A 17,515-nucleotide genomic window follows, 5' to 3' on the forward strand; every position below is an offset into this window, starting at 1 on the left:
TCGCAGGCATTCTCTGCTTTCGCCTTTTGACGTATGTTCAGAGCTTAGGACATTTTAGGTACTTTGGGTGTTGGCAAGTAACGAGTTTTTGTTGGTACCCAGGGCTTGCTTTCAGCCGGAATTCGCTGAAACTCAGTGACGGCACCTCTCAGCTGGGCACCCTTGCCATTACAGTGGTACCTCGGGTTACATACGCTTCAGGTTACAGACTCCGCTAACCCAGAAATAGTACCTCGGGTTAAGAACTTTGCTTCAGGATGAACAGAAATCGTGCTCCGGTGGCGTGGCAGCAGCAGGAGGCCCCATTAGCTAAAGTGGTGCTTCAGGTTAAGAACAGTTTCAGGTTAAGCGGGCCTCCGGAACGAATTAAGTTCTTAACCCGAGGAACCACTGTATAAGAGACAAGGGAGGCGATCATAGGGAGTTCCGGGACCTTTTCTGAGAAAAACAGCATCTGTAATCCCCGCAACAGCCTTGCAAACCAAACCAAACAACAGGTGTTGTTTCACCTGTGGTAGATGATGGGGCTCAGAGAGGAACACAGGGAGATGCTTAGTGCTGAGCCATTTGTCCATACAGGTCAGTACTGAGCATTCACACTGGCAGCCGCTCGCCAGCATTGATGATTGAACCTGAGATCTTCTACATGCAAGACTCTGCCACTGAGTTGCGGCCTTTCCCTGAGAGAGAGAGTCCCTTGCCTAAATCTGCCTCATGACTTCTTGACAGAGGCAACATTTGGATGGAGCCTTCCTGATTTTTTATTATTATTTGAAGGCGTTGAGCAGTCGCTTCTGGCCAGTGTAAATTGCCCACAACAAACTTCCATAAAGCATGTTCAACACGCAAGCCTTCATCTTGGCACTGGTCATTAGCATCACGTTCTCCCTTTTGAAGTACTGTACATGACTTGACTGTCTCCAGGCACTGCTCGTCTGCAATGGATTCCCACACAGCGGGATGCTGTCATGTTTGCAGACATCTTTGTAATGCACAATTGATCTGCCAATGGGCTCTGGATGTCTTCATTTGCCCCAGCTGCAACAAAACATCTACCGTATCTCCAATGTCAGCCTCCACAGCCACAGCAGGCGCTGTAACACCAGCAATTTGACTTCATGCACTCCTCCATTGTTGTTTTTTTAAAATATATTTATTAAAGTTTCCAATTTTTTGCAAACAAAAGAAAAAACAAACATTAAAATATTAAAAACACTTAAATTTCACACCTTATTTTCTTGTAACTTATTTCCCTGACCTCCTCATACCTCCCCTTCTTGTATACCCAGTTTGAATTGTTTGTACAGCAAATCCTTATCTCAACATCTTAGATTATTATAGCTTTAAATTCTTGCTTACAAAAAGAAAGTCGTTTTATCATAGTTACAGCTTGAAACCACTTAATTTCAATCCAGCATCATTCAACATTCCTTAATTTTACAATATTTTTGTAAATAGTCCTTAAATTTTTTCCAATCTTCTTCTGCCGACTCTTCTCCCTGGTCCCGGATTCTGCCAGTCATTTCTGCAAGTCCCATACAGTCAATCACATGCACTCCTCCATTGTTTCCCGAGACAGAAAGATGCCAACAACGATATTATTATTTATTAACTTTGTTGGTCACTTTATCTTGCCCAGGACAACCCAAAGAAAGAGACAGATTTGTAGCTCAAAATACCAGCTCCCAAAGAGGGCTATGTTTTTTCAGGGTTGCTATTTTTTTGTTCCTGATATGTTATAGCTATTGGGTGTACCTAGATTTTTGTATCAGCCACTATTACTGACCTGTGATACTTGTATTCAAAAATCCATAGATAAACATCGTGGGGCGAGAACAGACTTCTTGTCCATCACCCTGTGTGTCTGCTCTGCCTGGCAGTAGTTTCTCAAGGTCTCGGACAATAAGGTTTTTCACATCATTATTCTTGATTATTTCTAAGTGAAGATGCCATGGATGCACCTGGTACCTTCTGCATATAAAGTGTGCTCTCCCACTGAGCTGTGGTCGTTCTCCACAATGAACCCTAGTTTACAAGGAAGAGCATAACAAGGAACCTGTTGAATCAGATCAATCCAGTCTCGTCCACTCAATATCCTATCAGAAGCCCTCAAATATGAAACAAGGACAATAATCAGCAGCAATGGTACTGTCTCCAATGCTGTGCACCAGATTGCAATATTATTCCCAAAGGTGTGTTCAAGTGTTTGCCTGAATGCAACAAATACAAAAAGTATGGACAGCAGAATGCAAAGCCCCGCCACCAACATCCTCGTGTGCATGGCCCCTCACCTCAAGTCTCCCCAGGTTGCATGAGGAAGGTGTAGGAGGCCTTCTACTTACAGTTCCTTTATACAAGTAATTGGTGGCCCTGATAAAGCAGGGTTTCTGATCATGTGGAAGATGCACAAGCAAAATGTGAGAAGCCACCTGCAGATCTTCCCAACACAACATGGTGAAAGCTAAGGACTGAAGGAGGCTTCTGTACATGCCACACAAACACACCGGATCCCCACCCACACTTTTGAGCCTTTGCATGTTCAGATGAATGCCTAAACACACCTATGCCATGCAGTTATAAACCCTATGATTGGGCTGCAAAGCTTATCTATGCTTCTTGGAAAAATCAGTGAGCTCACTTTGGAGTTCTCCAGAATTATATCCAGTTAGAAACACGACCATTGAGTGGAAATTGTACAGCTTGGGCTCTTCTGCAGTTCATCATGAAAAGTTGAGCAATTTTTGTTACAAAGCCATACAAGGGCAAAACGGTGGGTACCCAGAGTGAGCCTGTTGTGACGTTAACATATATGAGAGAGTGCTGGAGGGGAAATAGTTAAATAGGTTGCACAGACAGGACCCGGGGGGTGGAGTCTGTGGGTCTATAAAACCAGTTCTGGGAGGAGTTCGTTGGGAGTTGTTAGATTTTGTGGGTTGGCTGGTTGGGAAAGGCAGTTGGTAATAGAGAGACAATTAGGGCAGTGGGTTCTTGAGTATAGGGAGGTAGAAGAGATAGAGAGAGGAAAATAAGACTAAGAAAGTAAAGAGCAACAACGTTTGGAATGCTGTAAAAGTTTTGTTTGCGTCTGAAATAAAATACACTCTTCTCTATTAACTGAAAAGCTGACTGAGACTGAAGTGATTTTACCAGGGAGGACCTGGTTGGTGGCAGCGGATTAGTGGTGTATGGGTCAATAGTCCGTGAGACGAGCGGGGGCTCCGTACGAACGCCACACCTGTTTGCATGTTTATGTCTTTTTCTTTACTATGAAAGCAAAGCTTTCCTATTTTTTATTAGTGTTACTTTTATATTCCATATTTCACTCAAGCAGCTCAGTGTATCATACATGCTTCCCCCTCTCCCCATTTTATCCTGACATTTATGACTGAAAGTGACTGATCCAAGGGGAACTTAATGGCGGTGTGGAAACCTGAACCCTTGTCTTCCAAGTCCTTGTCTAACACATCATCATCATCATCATTATTGAAGTAATTATGTCCAGTTGTGGTTAATCCCATGGTAATATGCAAAGAACTACAGGTAAATATTTCTTTAAGTAGACAGCAGGTCTAATGTGTCTATTATCATTCATATATTTATCAGTTTGCAAATGCTCTGTAATTTTGTTTCAGTCATTCTGGCAACATCATCAGTGTAATTACAATCACACAACATTATCATTTTCAGGTAGGGAGCAGAGGATGAATAAAACTAATTGCAAAAGGCCTCCCATAGCCTAATTGCTATACAGAGTTTGGCACATCGCTGAGATAACGCTGTACTGTTTTTAACACTTGATTAACACTGTACTGTTTTTAACACTTGATTGGGAGCCGCCCAGAGTGGTTAATTTCCTAAAGTCCACCTAACCCTGACATTCTCTGATTGCAAGAGGGATCTGCTAAACTGGTCAGACCGATAAGACTGCTGGAGATTATCTTAATGGCCCTTGAGTTGTGGGGCGAGAAGTTGAGACTGTTCTAACCCCTGGATCCAGTAAGTGTTAAAATATAAGCCAAGCTAGCTTCCTGTGTTGAAGTGATCGCCTGGGTGACGAGCCATTAAGAGAACAAAGGAAAGGGAGTTTATGCAAATAGATGGAGTCCCTCCCTTAGCTTGCAATCAGTTAGAAGGACAAAACCTAAGTTTAGAGCAGTGATGTGAACTAGAAGCAGAGAGAGAGAGATGCTGGATATCTGCTTGAATCAAAGATGGCAGCTACGGGGAAAACAAGACTTTGGGGGTATTGATACTCTGAACACCTCCACTGTAGATTCAGGTTGTATATCTGTGTAAATAAACTATATAATATCATAAGACACCATTGTATCTTCTGTGCCTCATTCCAAACAAAAACACAAACTCTGGGTAAGCAGCTGGAACCCCTGCAATCTCACACTGCTCAGAGTTTGGGGTAGTGTGCAACAGTATGTTTATTCTGGAAGTAATCATGGCCAATGGTGGTTACTCCCTTAATAATGTGCAAAGAACTGCAGGTAAAGATTTATTTAAGTGGGCAACAGCTCTAATGTGTCTATTATCATTCATACATTTACCAGTTTGCAAATGCTCTGTAATATTGTTTCAGTCATTCCTGCAATACCATCAGTGTAATTACAATCACACAACATCATCATAATTTCCAAGTAGGGAACAGAGGCTGAATAAAACTAATTGCCAGAGGCCACCCATTGCCTAATTGCTATACAGAGTTGGGTACACCTAAACTCATTGAGTTAAAATAGCTTTAGCATGTCTAATTTTGCTTAGTAACATGGGATTGGGGTTGACCTGGTTAATTTCCTAAAGTCTATCCGAGCCCTGAAATTCTCTGATTGTAAGGGGCATCTGCTGAAGTGGTCAGACCAATAAAACTGCTGGAGACTTCCTTAATGGCCCTGGGACAGGCATAGGCAAACTCGGCCCTCCGGATGTTTTGGGACTACAACGCCCATCATCCCTGACCACTGGTCCTGTTAGATAGTGATGATGGGCGTTGTAGTCCCAAAACATCTGGAGGGCCGAGTTTGCCTATGCCTGCCCTAGGAAATATCTTATTTGCTATGAGGGTTGTACATAAAGGACCCACAGTACTGCAATGTGAACTACAACTCCCATAATCACTGATTATTCTGGCCAGAGCTGATGGGTGCCGTAGTCCACAACACCAAGAGGGCACAACACTGTTTATCCTAGGGATGCTGTAAAGAAAGAGTCTGTGCAAACAATAGATTTTGCAGAATGAGTCGTACCTGGTCTGGGACATAGAAAGCTAAGCTGCTGTCTTCAAGAATCTTACGGTGCTAACACCCACACCCGAAATCTTCAGGGTAAGCAGTGATTTTGGGGGCACCTCTTAGGTTCCCCATTTATTTGTAAATGGACACAAGTATTACAAAATACCAGTAACCCTCCATTGACCACATTCCAATGGAAGTCAACCCTTGGGGTAAGCACCGCAGTCCTGGAAAGTTAACTTTTAAATGAAATGTAAATATTAAATGAAATCAATATCATTAAAAGTGTTGGTCTGAAACCCAGAGTCTGATTCAGTTTCACTAAGATTTGAACCAAAATGTAAAAGTCTTTTCCAGGCGCAGAGCATGCAGGGAGAAAGGATGGAAATCAATCCAATTCTATATAACCTTACTAAATCCAGGATGTTGCCCCCACGATTTTGTTGGACTCCAGCTCACATCATCCTTGGCCAAACTGGCTGAGGCTGATAGGAATTGGAATTCACAGCTTTCACAGCCTGTCTGGCTAGATGTCATTTATTTCGTTTAGTGTGTGGTTTGGGCTGTTTGTAGGTGTTCCACTTTTGTTTGGGGAGTGTATTCATTTTGACTGTGTTTGCTGGGTTTTTGTTTTGGCGTGTGTGTGTTTGTTCTCCTTGCTGTTGAAAGGGTTCCTCTTTTTTGGTTTGCTATGTGTTTTTCCTGGTTTTGTTGTGTGCCTATTTTATCGGGGGGGGGGGTAATTGCCTTTTTTGCGTAGGTATTTTGCTTTCAGTTTCCTATGAGAGTTCTTTGTTGTTTTTGATTTCACAGGACATTTTGTGACCGGTCGGCCATTTTGTACAAGTGCCCAGGAAAGTTTCTAAAGATTTTCAAATGTGGCTCTGCGTCCAAAAAGTTTGGGAACTGCTGTCCCGGGGGTTCATGGTACTGCAGCATTAATGAAATGAAACGGGTCTCATGCTGGTCAGTCCCTTGGGTGGGAAACCATGGAAGGCCCTATGCAAGCACAAGATAAAGAGGAGTATGATATAAAAATATTTCTTTTCTTTTTTAAAAAAAGCATAAAAAGCACAGGAGTTTGAGATAAGTGATCTATACTACCAATTCTGCCTCCTAGTGGTGACTATGCATTGCTACCAGCAAACCAGAAAATGGAGGAAATGAGACCTAATCCACTGAACAGAAGAGGGGCAGCCAGGGGGGACTGGTGCCCATCATAGCTGTCAACTTTTCCCTTTTCTTGCGAGGAATCCTATTTGGAATAAGGGAAAAAAGGTAAACGTTGACAGCTATGGTGCCCATTGGACCAGTGAGGCAAGAAGAAGAGATCCCAGCAGGAGAGTCCGCTAATGTTAGTTTTCCCTCATCCATTTCCCTGCTGCGTTCTACAATGGCAACAGATACTGAAGAGGAATAAGATGAAAGGCAGAGAGATACCCTCTTGACATAAGTGAGAAGGCAGGCAGGTGGCGGCTGGCTGGCGCTGACTGATGTTGGTGGGAAAGTGTTCCATTTGCCCAAATGGACCAGTCATCATGGAGGAGGGAGCATTTAGGGTGCATAGCTCGTCTGGATTTCAGTTTCTTTGCCAAGTTCAGGCTTGAAACTGAATGGAAATGGACATAGTCGCATCCAAGAGATCATGAACTTGTATAACAAAAAACCTGCTCCAGCATTGCCCAGGAAGGGAAAACGCAAGGTAAATTGTTGCAATCCTCCTGGCTTAGAGAGGGGCTCTCTCAGGAGCAGCAACCCGGCCACCGGCTCTAAAGAGCAATCCCTCTTGCAGAGATGTGTCTTCTTCTTCTTCTTCTTCTTCTTCTTCTTCTTCTTCTTCTTCTTCTTCTTATTATTATTATTATTATTATTATTATTATTATTATTATTATTATACCCCACCCATCTGGCTGGGTTTTTCCAGCCACTCCGGGCAAATTACAACATATAAAAAATTACAACATTAAAAAATTTCCCAATACTGGGTTGCCTTCAGGTGTCTTCTAAAAGTCAGATGGTTGTTTATTTCCTTGACATCTGATGGGAGGATGTCATATTTATAAGAACAGCAACTGGAACCAAGGTTTGAATTAATTTTAAACTACCACAGCAAATACAGGAAGATTGTTAACTGTTAAGTTTTGCTGTCCTATTTGTTTCATGCAGTATTTTAGCATGTATCGTTTTTTCATGATCTGGTAGCAGTTTGTTTTATTTTATGTTATTCAGGATAGACAACACAATGCCCTCCATATGCTGCTGGGCTATAACTCCCTTTTCATCCCTGGCCAATCGTCATGCCAGCTGGAGCTTATGGATGCTGAAAGTTCAACAATATTTGGAGACTACTAGTTTGATCAACCCCATCTATATAGATAATTATCTACAAATAGGTATTTCTAATAAAGGCTGTGTTACCACCCTAGTGAGTCAATTATAATAAATATTTTTAATAAATAAGGATTATGTTACTGTAGCACCCTGCTTGTGGTTAACGCTTAGCTGGAATGAAATATTCAACGCAGCAATAGAGAAATTAAAATAACAATTTATTTGTCAGACAAATAAATGATAGGCACAGTGGTATATGGTTACCAAAGCTCTGCCCCCTCCAGCCCTGATGGCCAGCACTTATATTTCCTCAGCCCAGCCCCCTTGCTCCTCCTTTGGCTGACTCTGTCCAATCAGCCTGGTTGAAATTCCTATTGGCTGTTTGCTAGAACCAATCATAAAAGATACACCCATTTCCTATTACCTTTTATGGGAGACAAAGAGCTATATTTCCTTCTATCCATAAATGGCAGACAAGTAGCCATATATCTTACATTTGCCTCGACAAGGCACCTTAATTACCAGATCACCTCTTGCCCCTGTTGCCCCTGCATTCCAAAACAAATGGCTAAAACAAATGGCTCATGGTATTATTTTCTGTTAAACAATAATTCTTACTATTTACCAACTCTTAATTAGTGTTTTTGCAGCTTGATTGTATTCTGTAATATGTAGGGTCAGTGTAACATTTGCTCCCAGCCTGTAATTTCCTTTTACAACTTAGAGAAACTTGTCTCCTGCTACTGCTATAAATCAGGGGGGCCCTTGTTCAGGAGAGCAGGAAGATAAACAACTGCCAAAGTACTTAGCCAGCTGATTTCTGCCTGGCATGAAACATACAAACATTTGCAAATATATCTTTAAGCTCATTTTAAAATACAGGCCTTGATCAGATGCCTCATTACCACAAATTACTAGTCTGGTATTTATACAGATGAATATCTATGAATAGATGAATATCTTTAGCAAATGAGTACTGAGCTACCACCAATTATCGCTTTTTGTGTGTGAATGGCACAACACAGTCAAATCTCGTATACATTTGAGCTTTGTACAAAAATGTCTCAAAACATACCTCTCACATTTCAAGGCCTTTTTGGACCCTCAGCTTACACTTACTTTCTTTATCAAGATGCTTGGTATCTCAGTTTATTATTTATTTCCCTTATGAATCATTTCCCCCTCAGGCATCCAGAGGCTATTTACAACACAATAAAAGTTAAATATATTGTAACGAGTTTGATGCCAGATTCACCTGTGTTATGAGTTTGTGGGTGCCAGACATTTAATATCTGCACCCAGCAAATGTTAAGAGCTAGATAAACTAAATAAGTGAACCTCATGAGGTAATTGCCTGGGAGAGGAGCCATTTATAGAACAAAGGAAAGGTAAGAAGCCATTAAGGAAAAGACTCTGGACCGAAAGGCAAATGGGTGGAGCCCCTTCCTGAACTCAGAGTCAGAAGGCAAAGCCAGTGTTTGAAATAGTTTTAGGTTGAGTGTGATGTGACCTGGGGGGGGGGGGGAAGGTTGCAGTTTGGTAAAGGCGGCAGCTGGAAAGAGCATCAGAGCAAAATGGCTGGTGTCTGTTTGAATCATAGACTGCAGCCATGAGAGAAACAAGCCCCTCTTGGGCTGTTAATGCTGTGAACCCCTCCATTATACTCAGCTCAGGTTGCATATGTGTGTGTGCGTGTGTAAGTAAACCATATATCCTATAGGCACCATAGTGTCCTCTGTGCCTCATTCCCAAAAGAAAACACAAACACTGGAACCCCTGGAAACTCACACCACTAGAAGATTGGGGTGGCACTCAACACTATAAACACACACACACTTACATGGTTTAAAAGAGCATCAGGAACACACACACATATGTTCAATTGAGATGCAACATTGATTTCAGCTACGATGAAGATCTCCTCCAGAAGGTTTGGTGACAGATGGGCATTTTTTAGCAGGTGCTGAAAAGACTTCAATAGAGAAGGTGCACGCCTGATATACAACGGTAGGGAGTTCCAAAGATCAGGTGCTAACCGAGCATATAATACAGGCATCTCCTACAAAAACTGCAATCAGCTTCTTCCACTCTTGGTTTTTTATTTTTTGCTTTTGCTGTTATCCTTTCCTTCGTTCGTAGAGCATGAGCCTCTTAATGTCAGGGCTGTGGGTTCGAGCGCTACACTGGGCAAAAGATCCCTGCATTGCAGAGGGTTAGACTAGATGGCCCTCTGGTGTCCCTTCCAACTCTTAAGAATGTCACGCTTCTGTGAAATTACATCCACTCACCCTTCCCCTCCCGCCTTTCGCCCTTTAGTCACACCCCCTCACGCCTTTAGTCACGCCCACCCCTCTCTCTCCCCCCCCCCCCGCTGAACCCGAGAGCCGCACGCGACCGCTCTCCCGCGGGCGATTGGCTGGCGCTTTGCGTTCCCTGTTCGCGGGCGGTGGCGCGATCGGCCCACCTGATGACGCCGCCGCCCGGGGCCGCCGCCATTGGTCAGGCGCCGAGCGGGGAGGGTTGCCAGGCGATGTGGCGCGCGGCGCAGCGGTTGGCGGCGTCGGCAGCAGCTGTTGCTGCCGGGGCAGCCGGAGGAGAAGGCTCTGCAGCCCGCGCGCTCTCCGCTTCTGCTTCTTCCGCCTCCTCGTCTTCGTGGGGAAGCTTGTATCGTCGCAGCCTCGGACAGGTGCTGCAGCCACCACCACCTCCTCAGTCTCGGCGGCCGCGTCCTTCGCTTTGCGTGAGTGCAGAGGCCGCGTGCCGGCCCGGGGACGGAACGCGGTAAGGACCAAAAAAGGCCTGGGGGCGGAAGGGAGTTCGAAGCGATGCAGCTGAGTCACCCGCGGGGAAGCGAAGGGAGGTGGCGGTGCAGCGTCCAATAATAATAATAATAATAATAATAATAATAATACAGTGGTACCTCGGGTTAAGTATTTAATTCGTTCCAGAGGTCCGTTCTTAACCTGAAACTGTTCTTAACCTGAAGCACCACTTTAGCTAATGGGGCCTCCTGCTGCCACTGCACCACCGGAGCATTGGATTTCTGTTCTCATCCTGAAGCAAAGTTCTTAACCTGAAGCACTATTTATTCAGGTCAAGAACAGTTTCAGGTTAAGAACGGACCTCCGGAATGAATTAAGTACTTAACCTGAGGTACCACTGTATTATCTACATCAGGCATGGCCAAGCTCCGCCCGCCAGCTGTTTTGAGACTAGTTCCCATCATCCCTGACCACTGGTCCTTTTAGCTAGGGATGTTCGGAGTTGTAGTCCCCAAACAGCTGGAGGGCCGAGTTTGGGGATGCCTGATCTACATCAGTGTTTCCCAAGCTTGGGTCTCCAGCTCTTTTTGGACTACAATTCCCATCATTCCTGACCACTGGTCTTGCTAGCTAGGGATGGTGGGAGTTGTAATCCAAAAAATCAGCAGGAGACCCTAGGTTGGGAAACACTGATCTGCATACAGTATCCACTTCCCTATTGAAAAGGCTTGGGTAGGGAATCTGAGTTCAGGTTTTTTCTCTGCATCTTGTGGAAGTTCCCTTCCTCCATCCACAGCCCTGAGAAATCTTACTCAAGTTTTATTAATGTCCTCTTGTTCTTACTGCACTGTCCTTTAAAGAGCTGCAGATGGCACCTGCTGTTCTCTTCCTCCTTCCCCCACATTTTTCCCCACAACATGCCCCTGAGGGCGGTTAGGTGACCAAGATAAAGATTGTGTAAGCTTCTGGTAGAGATGGGATGGATACCAACCTGAAACTCTGAAGAGCCACTGCTGGTTTTTGTAGACAGTACAGTGGTAACTTGGGTTAAGTACTTAATTTGTTCCGGAGGTTCGTTCTTAACCTGAAACTGTTCTTAACCTGAAGCACCATTTTAGGTAATGGGGCCTCCTGCTGCCGCAGCGCCACCGGAGCATGATTTCTGTTCTCATCCTGAAGCAAAGTTCTTAACCTGTAGCACTATTTCTGGGTTAACGGAGTCTATAACCTGAAGCGTATATAACCTGAAGCGTATGTAACCTGAGGTACCACTGTACTAAGCTCAGTAATTTCCTGTATTTATCCTTTGTAGTTTCCCTTGGGATTTTGAAAGAGATGGAGCTTTTGGAGACGGAGCATGTAGCTCCTTCTCTTTTCCTAGTGTAGATTTCTAAAACATTTTTGTTAAACAGCAAAAGTAGCATACTTCCCACTATAGCAACAGTTCTTTGCTTCCAAATTAAACTTTCAGCAGCAAAGCTCTGCTGCTGGATTCCACAGCTTTATAAGCGCTCAGAACTTTTGCTACTTGGGCTGACAAGTGACATGGACCTGAAGTAGGCTGGGGGATTAAAAAAAATTCTATAGCATTCCCAATATACAAAGGTGTTTCAAGGTATGCTCATAGTTGTACTTTTCCTCTCTTTGTTTAAGCAGTTGGGTAAGTCTGCCACATCTTTTCCTGGCAGGACTCTCATATTTTTAACAAAGCATTTGCTACATCTTTTACTAGCCCCTTACTTTTGTCAGCAGTGCAATACACAGTTTGAAAGCACGGCAGTGCAAGTAGATAAATAGATACTACTGTGGCGGGAAGCTAAACGGCGTTTCCATGTGTACTGGTTTCCGTCACGGTGTTCTGTTGAGCCAGAAGCGGTTTAGTCATGCTGGCCACATGACTCGGAAAGCTGTCTGTGGACAAACTGGCTCCTTTGGCCTGAAAGCGAGATGAGCGCCGCAACCCCATAGTTGCCTTTAACTGGACTTAACCGTCCAGGGGTCCTTTACCTTTTTACCTTTATACATAGAAGTATAGCAGGTGAAGCCTTATCACTGTAGACAAATCAAAAAAGCTTCCATCTATTAAACAGGTACTAATAAAGGCATTGGCTCAGGGCTAGTTAAAAAGGAGGAAGTGGTCTACTTTAACAAATGATAAGTATAGTTGGTGCCTAAAGACACTAAAGGCTTTGTGTGTTTTCCTGTAAAGTCATGCTAGTGCAAGATAAAACAAGTAGTGATAGCTATGTATTGTGTAAAAAATGGTGGACTCGTATTCTTACTGAACTAAGAATATTGGCTGAGGATCAAAATTAACTTTGTCTAGCCATCAGAAATTATATGCACACTTGATGGTTGCATTGGTTGTGAAGTTTAGGCAAGTTTCTAGCTTTGGCAAGTATAATGGACACTCATCTGCATGCCTGTGCTCTGCTGACTCTAGGCAAACATTAGGAAATCTTGTAAGTTCTAATACTGTTCATTAAATATTTGTGTAATTGTGGGTTGTTGGTTTTTTGTCATCAGTATTTTTATCAGGAGCATCAATACTGCAACCATGCCTGAAATAAATACAAATGAACTGGATGAGCAGCAGGTAGGGTTGCTGGCAGAGATGTGCATCCTTATTGATGAAAACGACAACAAAATTGGTTCAGATACCAAGAAAAACTGCCACCTGAATGAGAACATTGACAAAGGTATCTATCACTGTTCAGATCCCATTGTATGTAAACTGGTCCTGCCTGGGTACCAAGCTGTATTGAGCACTTCTACCTAACCCCATTTTTTGCCTCTGGGTTTTTTGCAATCTACTTGCACAACAAGATGTAGCAGTTAAAACGAGAAAGGGAGCTGGAGGAAATGGAACAAGGAAGATAGAGGAATGTGGTTCAGCAGACTAGTCTTATGCATGCATGTACAAGATAACTTTGAATTCAGAGTTCTTTAAGTGGTAAAGAAAATCCTTTTCATGCTGTGAAGTCGAATAGCAATTTAGGCTTGTTAATATGTTTTGAGTCACCGATTACTTTGACACACAGCCCACAGAGCAACTTCCTGCCCCACCATTTAGCCTTACCTTATATAGTTCTGCCCCACACACAAATTTAGACTGCGGGTGGCTCCTTCAAATGTTTATGCCAAAGAGCAATAAAAGATGAATGAGTGTTCTGCAATTTTCAGGCTTCAGTTAAAGAGGTAATGGGCATATTCCATAAGCCAAGGTACACAATTATTTCTGTGGTTGAAACATCACTTTTGGTGCATAAGGATATAGACAATTTCCCTACTGCACACAAGAACAGAAGCAGCGTGAGTTAAAAACCCTTTTCTTGTGCTGACTTATGCTGCTCCAGGAGAACATCTGACACTAACCTGTTATCTGACAAAATAAAGACGTTAGTCTTCTGTGATGTCTTTGATTACAGATCTGTAAGGAACTGCTCAAAATAAATAGCTCTGTTCCTCAGACAGTGCAAAAACACCTAAGCACTTGACTTTTGCAAAAGTAATATATTGTAGTATATTGTAAGATATGGCATACAATAATATCTTAGGTTTACTCCTACAAAGTTCTTCAAAGGGTACCCAAGCAATAATTTATTCAAATAAATATATATCCAACCCTCCTTTCCAAGGCAGTTACCAGCCTAAATGAGAAACCATAATGCATACAGTAGAAAGTTTTGTTTAGAAATAGGATGCTTGTTTCTTTGTTTAAACTTTGGTTTTAAACTGTAAGATCAAGTATTACGATGAACACGAGTGAAGTTTACTCCCCACCCCCCTTGCAGTACATTCTTTTTAAAAACATATTGCCTATCTTTTTGTGCTAGGACTGCTGCATCGTGCTTTCAGTGTCTTCTTGTTCAATACGGAGAATAAACTGCTATTGCAACAAAGATCAGATGCCAAAATCACTTTCCCAGGTTTGTTATTAAGCAACAAATTCTTGTTTTCATTGCGTAGCTTCTATAAAATACCACTTTGTGTCCTCATATATTTCTGGAATGCTTGAAAAATAGAATTATCTGTTAAATTTCAAACAAATTTACTTTCATTTTTAAGTGAGCAGATACTTGGGTAGCAGTAATGTTTTCTCTCTTTGAAAGAATGGTGGGGTGGGTGTGTACATGACCTGTATTTGTTCAGTTAACAGCAGAAGCGTGAGAAACATGCAAATATTTTCTGATAGGTCAAATGCCCAAAAGACTATTTGGTGTGGTGATGTTGTCTTTGGTCTAGACTAGCACACTTTTAGTGAATAAGTGCAAATTGAAGGGGGGTGGAAATCACAATTTAAATAATGACTAGTGCTTTGTCCCTTTTTTTCTAACCATATATAACTCAGAATGGGCTTGGGAACACAATTTCACTTTACGTTTACATGTTGGAAATGTATTCTTTATGGTGCTAAGCATTGATAGGTTTATTTTGCTTTGAATATGGCAGTATGTGCTATTGTGTTGTTGATTTTTTTGGAACTTTGTTTCAAACTCTGGATACTTGGTACTGTCAACAAAATGAGATTGGCTACTTCAAGGATTCTAGTATCTGAAAGTCTGCAAAGTATTCTTAAAACTGAATCCACAAAACTTTTTTGGTAGATTGCTTCACCAACACTTGTTGCAGTCATCCCCTGAACACCGTGCTTGAAGTAGAAGAAAAGAACGCAATTGGCGTTCGAAGAGCAGCTCAGAGGCGCCTGAAAGAAGAGCTAGGAATTCCAATGGAACAGGTAAATAATGCTCTTATTTCAGAGTAATGACTTCCCTAGGGGAAAATAGTTGAACAGCATCTAGTTATACTTGCAGTTCTAAATACTAATCAGAGCTGCAGTATTTATTTGGAACCTGTCGGCCCTATTCCCAGAAGCTTAAGAGAAGGGAGCAATTATCACAGTGTGTTTGTTGCTACTTCAGCTTGTCTGTGCTTTTTCACTAGTCAGAATGACCAGGTTTGGTGCATGCCCTGGATTGAGTTTCAGAATAATCACAATTGATCAAGACATGCTTGCTTACAGATGTTAGTTGATAGAGTGATTGTAACAATCTGTCCAGCAAGCACACCAGAAAGGCTTTTTGTATAATCTAAACATATAAGGAGCAAGAAGGAACTATTTTAATAGTACAGTTTTTCCCAGGGCTGGAAAGGGATTTCAGATGCCTTGGCTCCAGCATAAAATGTTTCTATGTCTGGGCAAGCAAACACCTAAGACTTTGAAGAATTGTTGAAGCAACACAAAGGGCTCTGGCTATACCCATATGACTAGAGCTCTGAGGTACTCCTCTCTGCAGTTTATATTGGGAAGAATGTTTTCTTATCTGATATATCCACTCAAATGTACATTATTCAATTAAATGCTCACTTGAGCCTTGAGTCTCTCACCATCCCAGGCGGACATGCACTCTGTCCACTCCATTATACACTATTCCACAGAGTCCTTAGGAGCAGATTAGATGGGGAAGGAAAGTCCAAGTGTCATTCTTTTGATCTGAGCAACTGACTGTACAAATGTTATATTAAAAATCAACCATTTAAAAGCAAAAGCAAACTACCACAACTCTTTCTCCAACCCACCCCTTTTAGGGTTGTATTGAGGTGTTCTGGAAAAAAATTATCATAAAAATGCAGAAAGGAAGTTATAAAGTACTGTCACTACATGTTTTTGGTTGTAGGTAACACCAGAAGAAATCCTGTACTTAACCCGAATTCACTACAAAGCTCAGTCCAATGGGATCTGGGGAGAACATGAAATCGATTACATCTTGTTTGTGCAGAAGAATGTGACGCTGAATGCAGATCCCAATGAAATTAAAAGCTATTGTTATGTGTCACAGGAAGAACTGAAAGAACTCCTGGAAAAAGCATCCCGAAATGAAATTAAGATTACTCCATGGTTCAAACTGATTGCAGAGACTTTTCTCTTTAAATGGTGGGATAACTTGAATAATCTGAATAGGTTTGTGGATCATGAAAAGATTCACAGAATGTAACAGCTTGTAGAATATGCTGCTCTAAAAACGATATAGTACCATTTAATACTGATAAATGGCAATATCTGAAGCACTAATTATAAGTTGACTGCAGCACAGGGAATGAATTAGGAATAAGAAGATATCCTGTGAAGGGAAATTGATTTTATCTCTGGCTGATTGTTAAAGCTTGAGTCTTTTCTGCCTTTCATTTCTTGGAGTAATTATTTGGATTATTAACAAGCTTTCAATGGGAATGTATTTGTTGATATAATCACTAGAATCTGAGGTTTAATACTGACTAGGCTACCAGTCAAGATTGAAAGTTAAATCTTAGCCAGGATACCTCTCTATTTTTCAGGGTAGGCTGTTTGCTGTACAATAGGGAAGGAGTTAGTTATTTAGTCAGAAATCCCATTAGATACAGACAAACCCAATGGAGTTCCCAGACTAGTTTTGTTCTTGGCTTAATGCAGGGGAGGGGGGCGCTAACATGTGACTCTCCATCAGCCCTAACTAGCATAGCTGTTGCGATTTCTGGTCCTAAAGGCTGCATCTTGAATGTCATACTAAAGTCCATGTTAGGGGATAAGAGAAACAGTACTTACATTCTGCCAATTCAAGAGCTGGCCTATTTCATCCACTCATTTTCAGTTTTCTGGTGCGCTAGCAGTATGAAATATGTGGGGTAATAAGTAAGTGTGGTGTTAACTGCTCTAATAGTACCTGTTCACTTGTAAACTGTGCATGATGAAAACCATTACAGGGCAGAACTAGGTGGTATTCAAAATGTCGTGAGAATTTGTACTTCAGTCGTCTCCAAATGTGCCTTCCTTTTTTGAATTATTTGCTGTAAAAAGGAAAGGAATTCTTGGGCCTGCCTAGTAACTCTTCACTTTACCTTGACTTAAGGGTGTTCCATTTTCAGATATAACTAGATAGTAAAAACTGTGCATATTCAGACATTCTGCTGTGTTCCAGAAAGCTGCTGGTGTATTTTTAATCATTAAAATGACTGAATCCTAACAACTGAACTTAATTCTTCTTCATGAAAAAAATTAATGTGTTCCGTTTAAATTTTCCATAACCTGTTAAATTTAGGCTAGTTAATAGAAAACCAATTTTTGAGGAATACAATATGACAAATGTTAATAATTATTGGACAGGCCCATTGAGCTAAATTTCTGATCTTAAAAAATGCTTGTTCTTG

The 17,515-nt window shown here is 41.9% G+C and overlaps 1 protein-coding gene across 2 annotated transcripts; it reads left to right on the top strand.

Annotated features, from left to right (window-relative positions):
* Positions 1-10,020: 10,020 nt before the first annotated feature.
* On the top strand, positions 10,021-17,334 carry IDI1 (isopentenyl-diphosphate delta isomerase 1). 2 transcript variants are annotated; one of them, XR_014000758.1, is made up of 6 exons: positions 10,021-10,349; positions 12,857-13,029; positions 14,167-14,259; positions 14,938-15,068; positions 16,009-16,709; positions 16,755-17,334. XR_014000758.1 is itself a non-coding variant. In XM_081163869.1 (5 exons), the coding sequence occupies exons 1-5, from the start codon at positions 10,036-10,038 to the stop codon at positions 16,324-16,326; spliced, it is 1,029 nt and encodes a 342-aa protein (XP_081019995.1). In that variant the 5' UTR covers positions 10,021-10,035; the 3' UTR covers positions 16,327-17,334. The 2 variants fall into 2 exon arrangements, 1 of the variants encoding a protein (XP_081019995.1); XM_081163869.1 differs by having other exon boundaries at positions 16,009-17,334.
* Positions 17,335-17,515: the final 181 nt, after the last annotated feature.

This window comes from Podarcis bocagei, assembly GCF_964188305.1.
Source record: "Podarcis bocagei genome assembly, chromosome: 12".
NCBI lineage: Eukaryota > Metazoa > Chordata > Lepidosauria > Squamata > Lacertidae > Podarcis > Podarcis bocagei.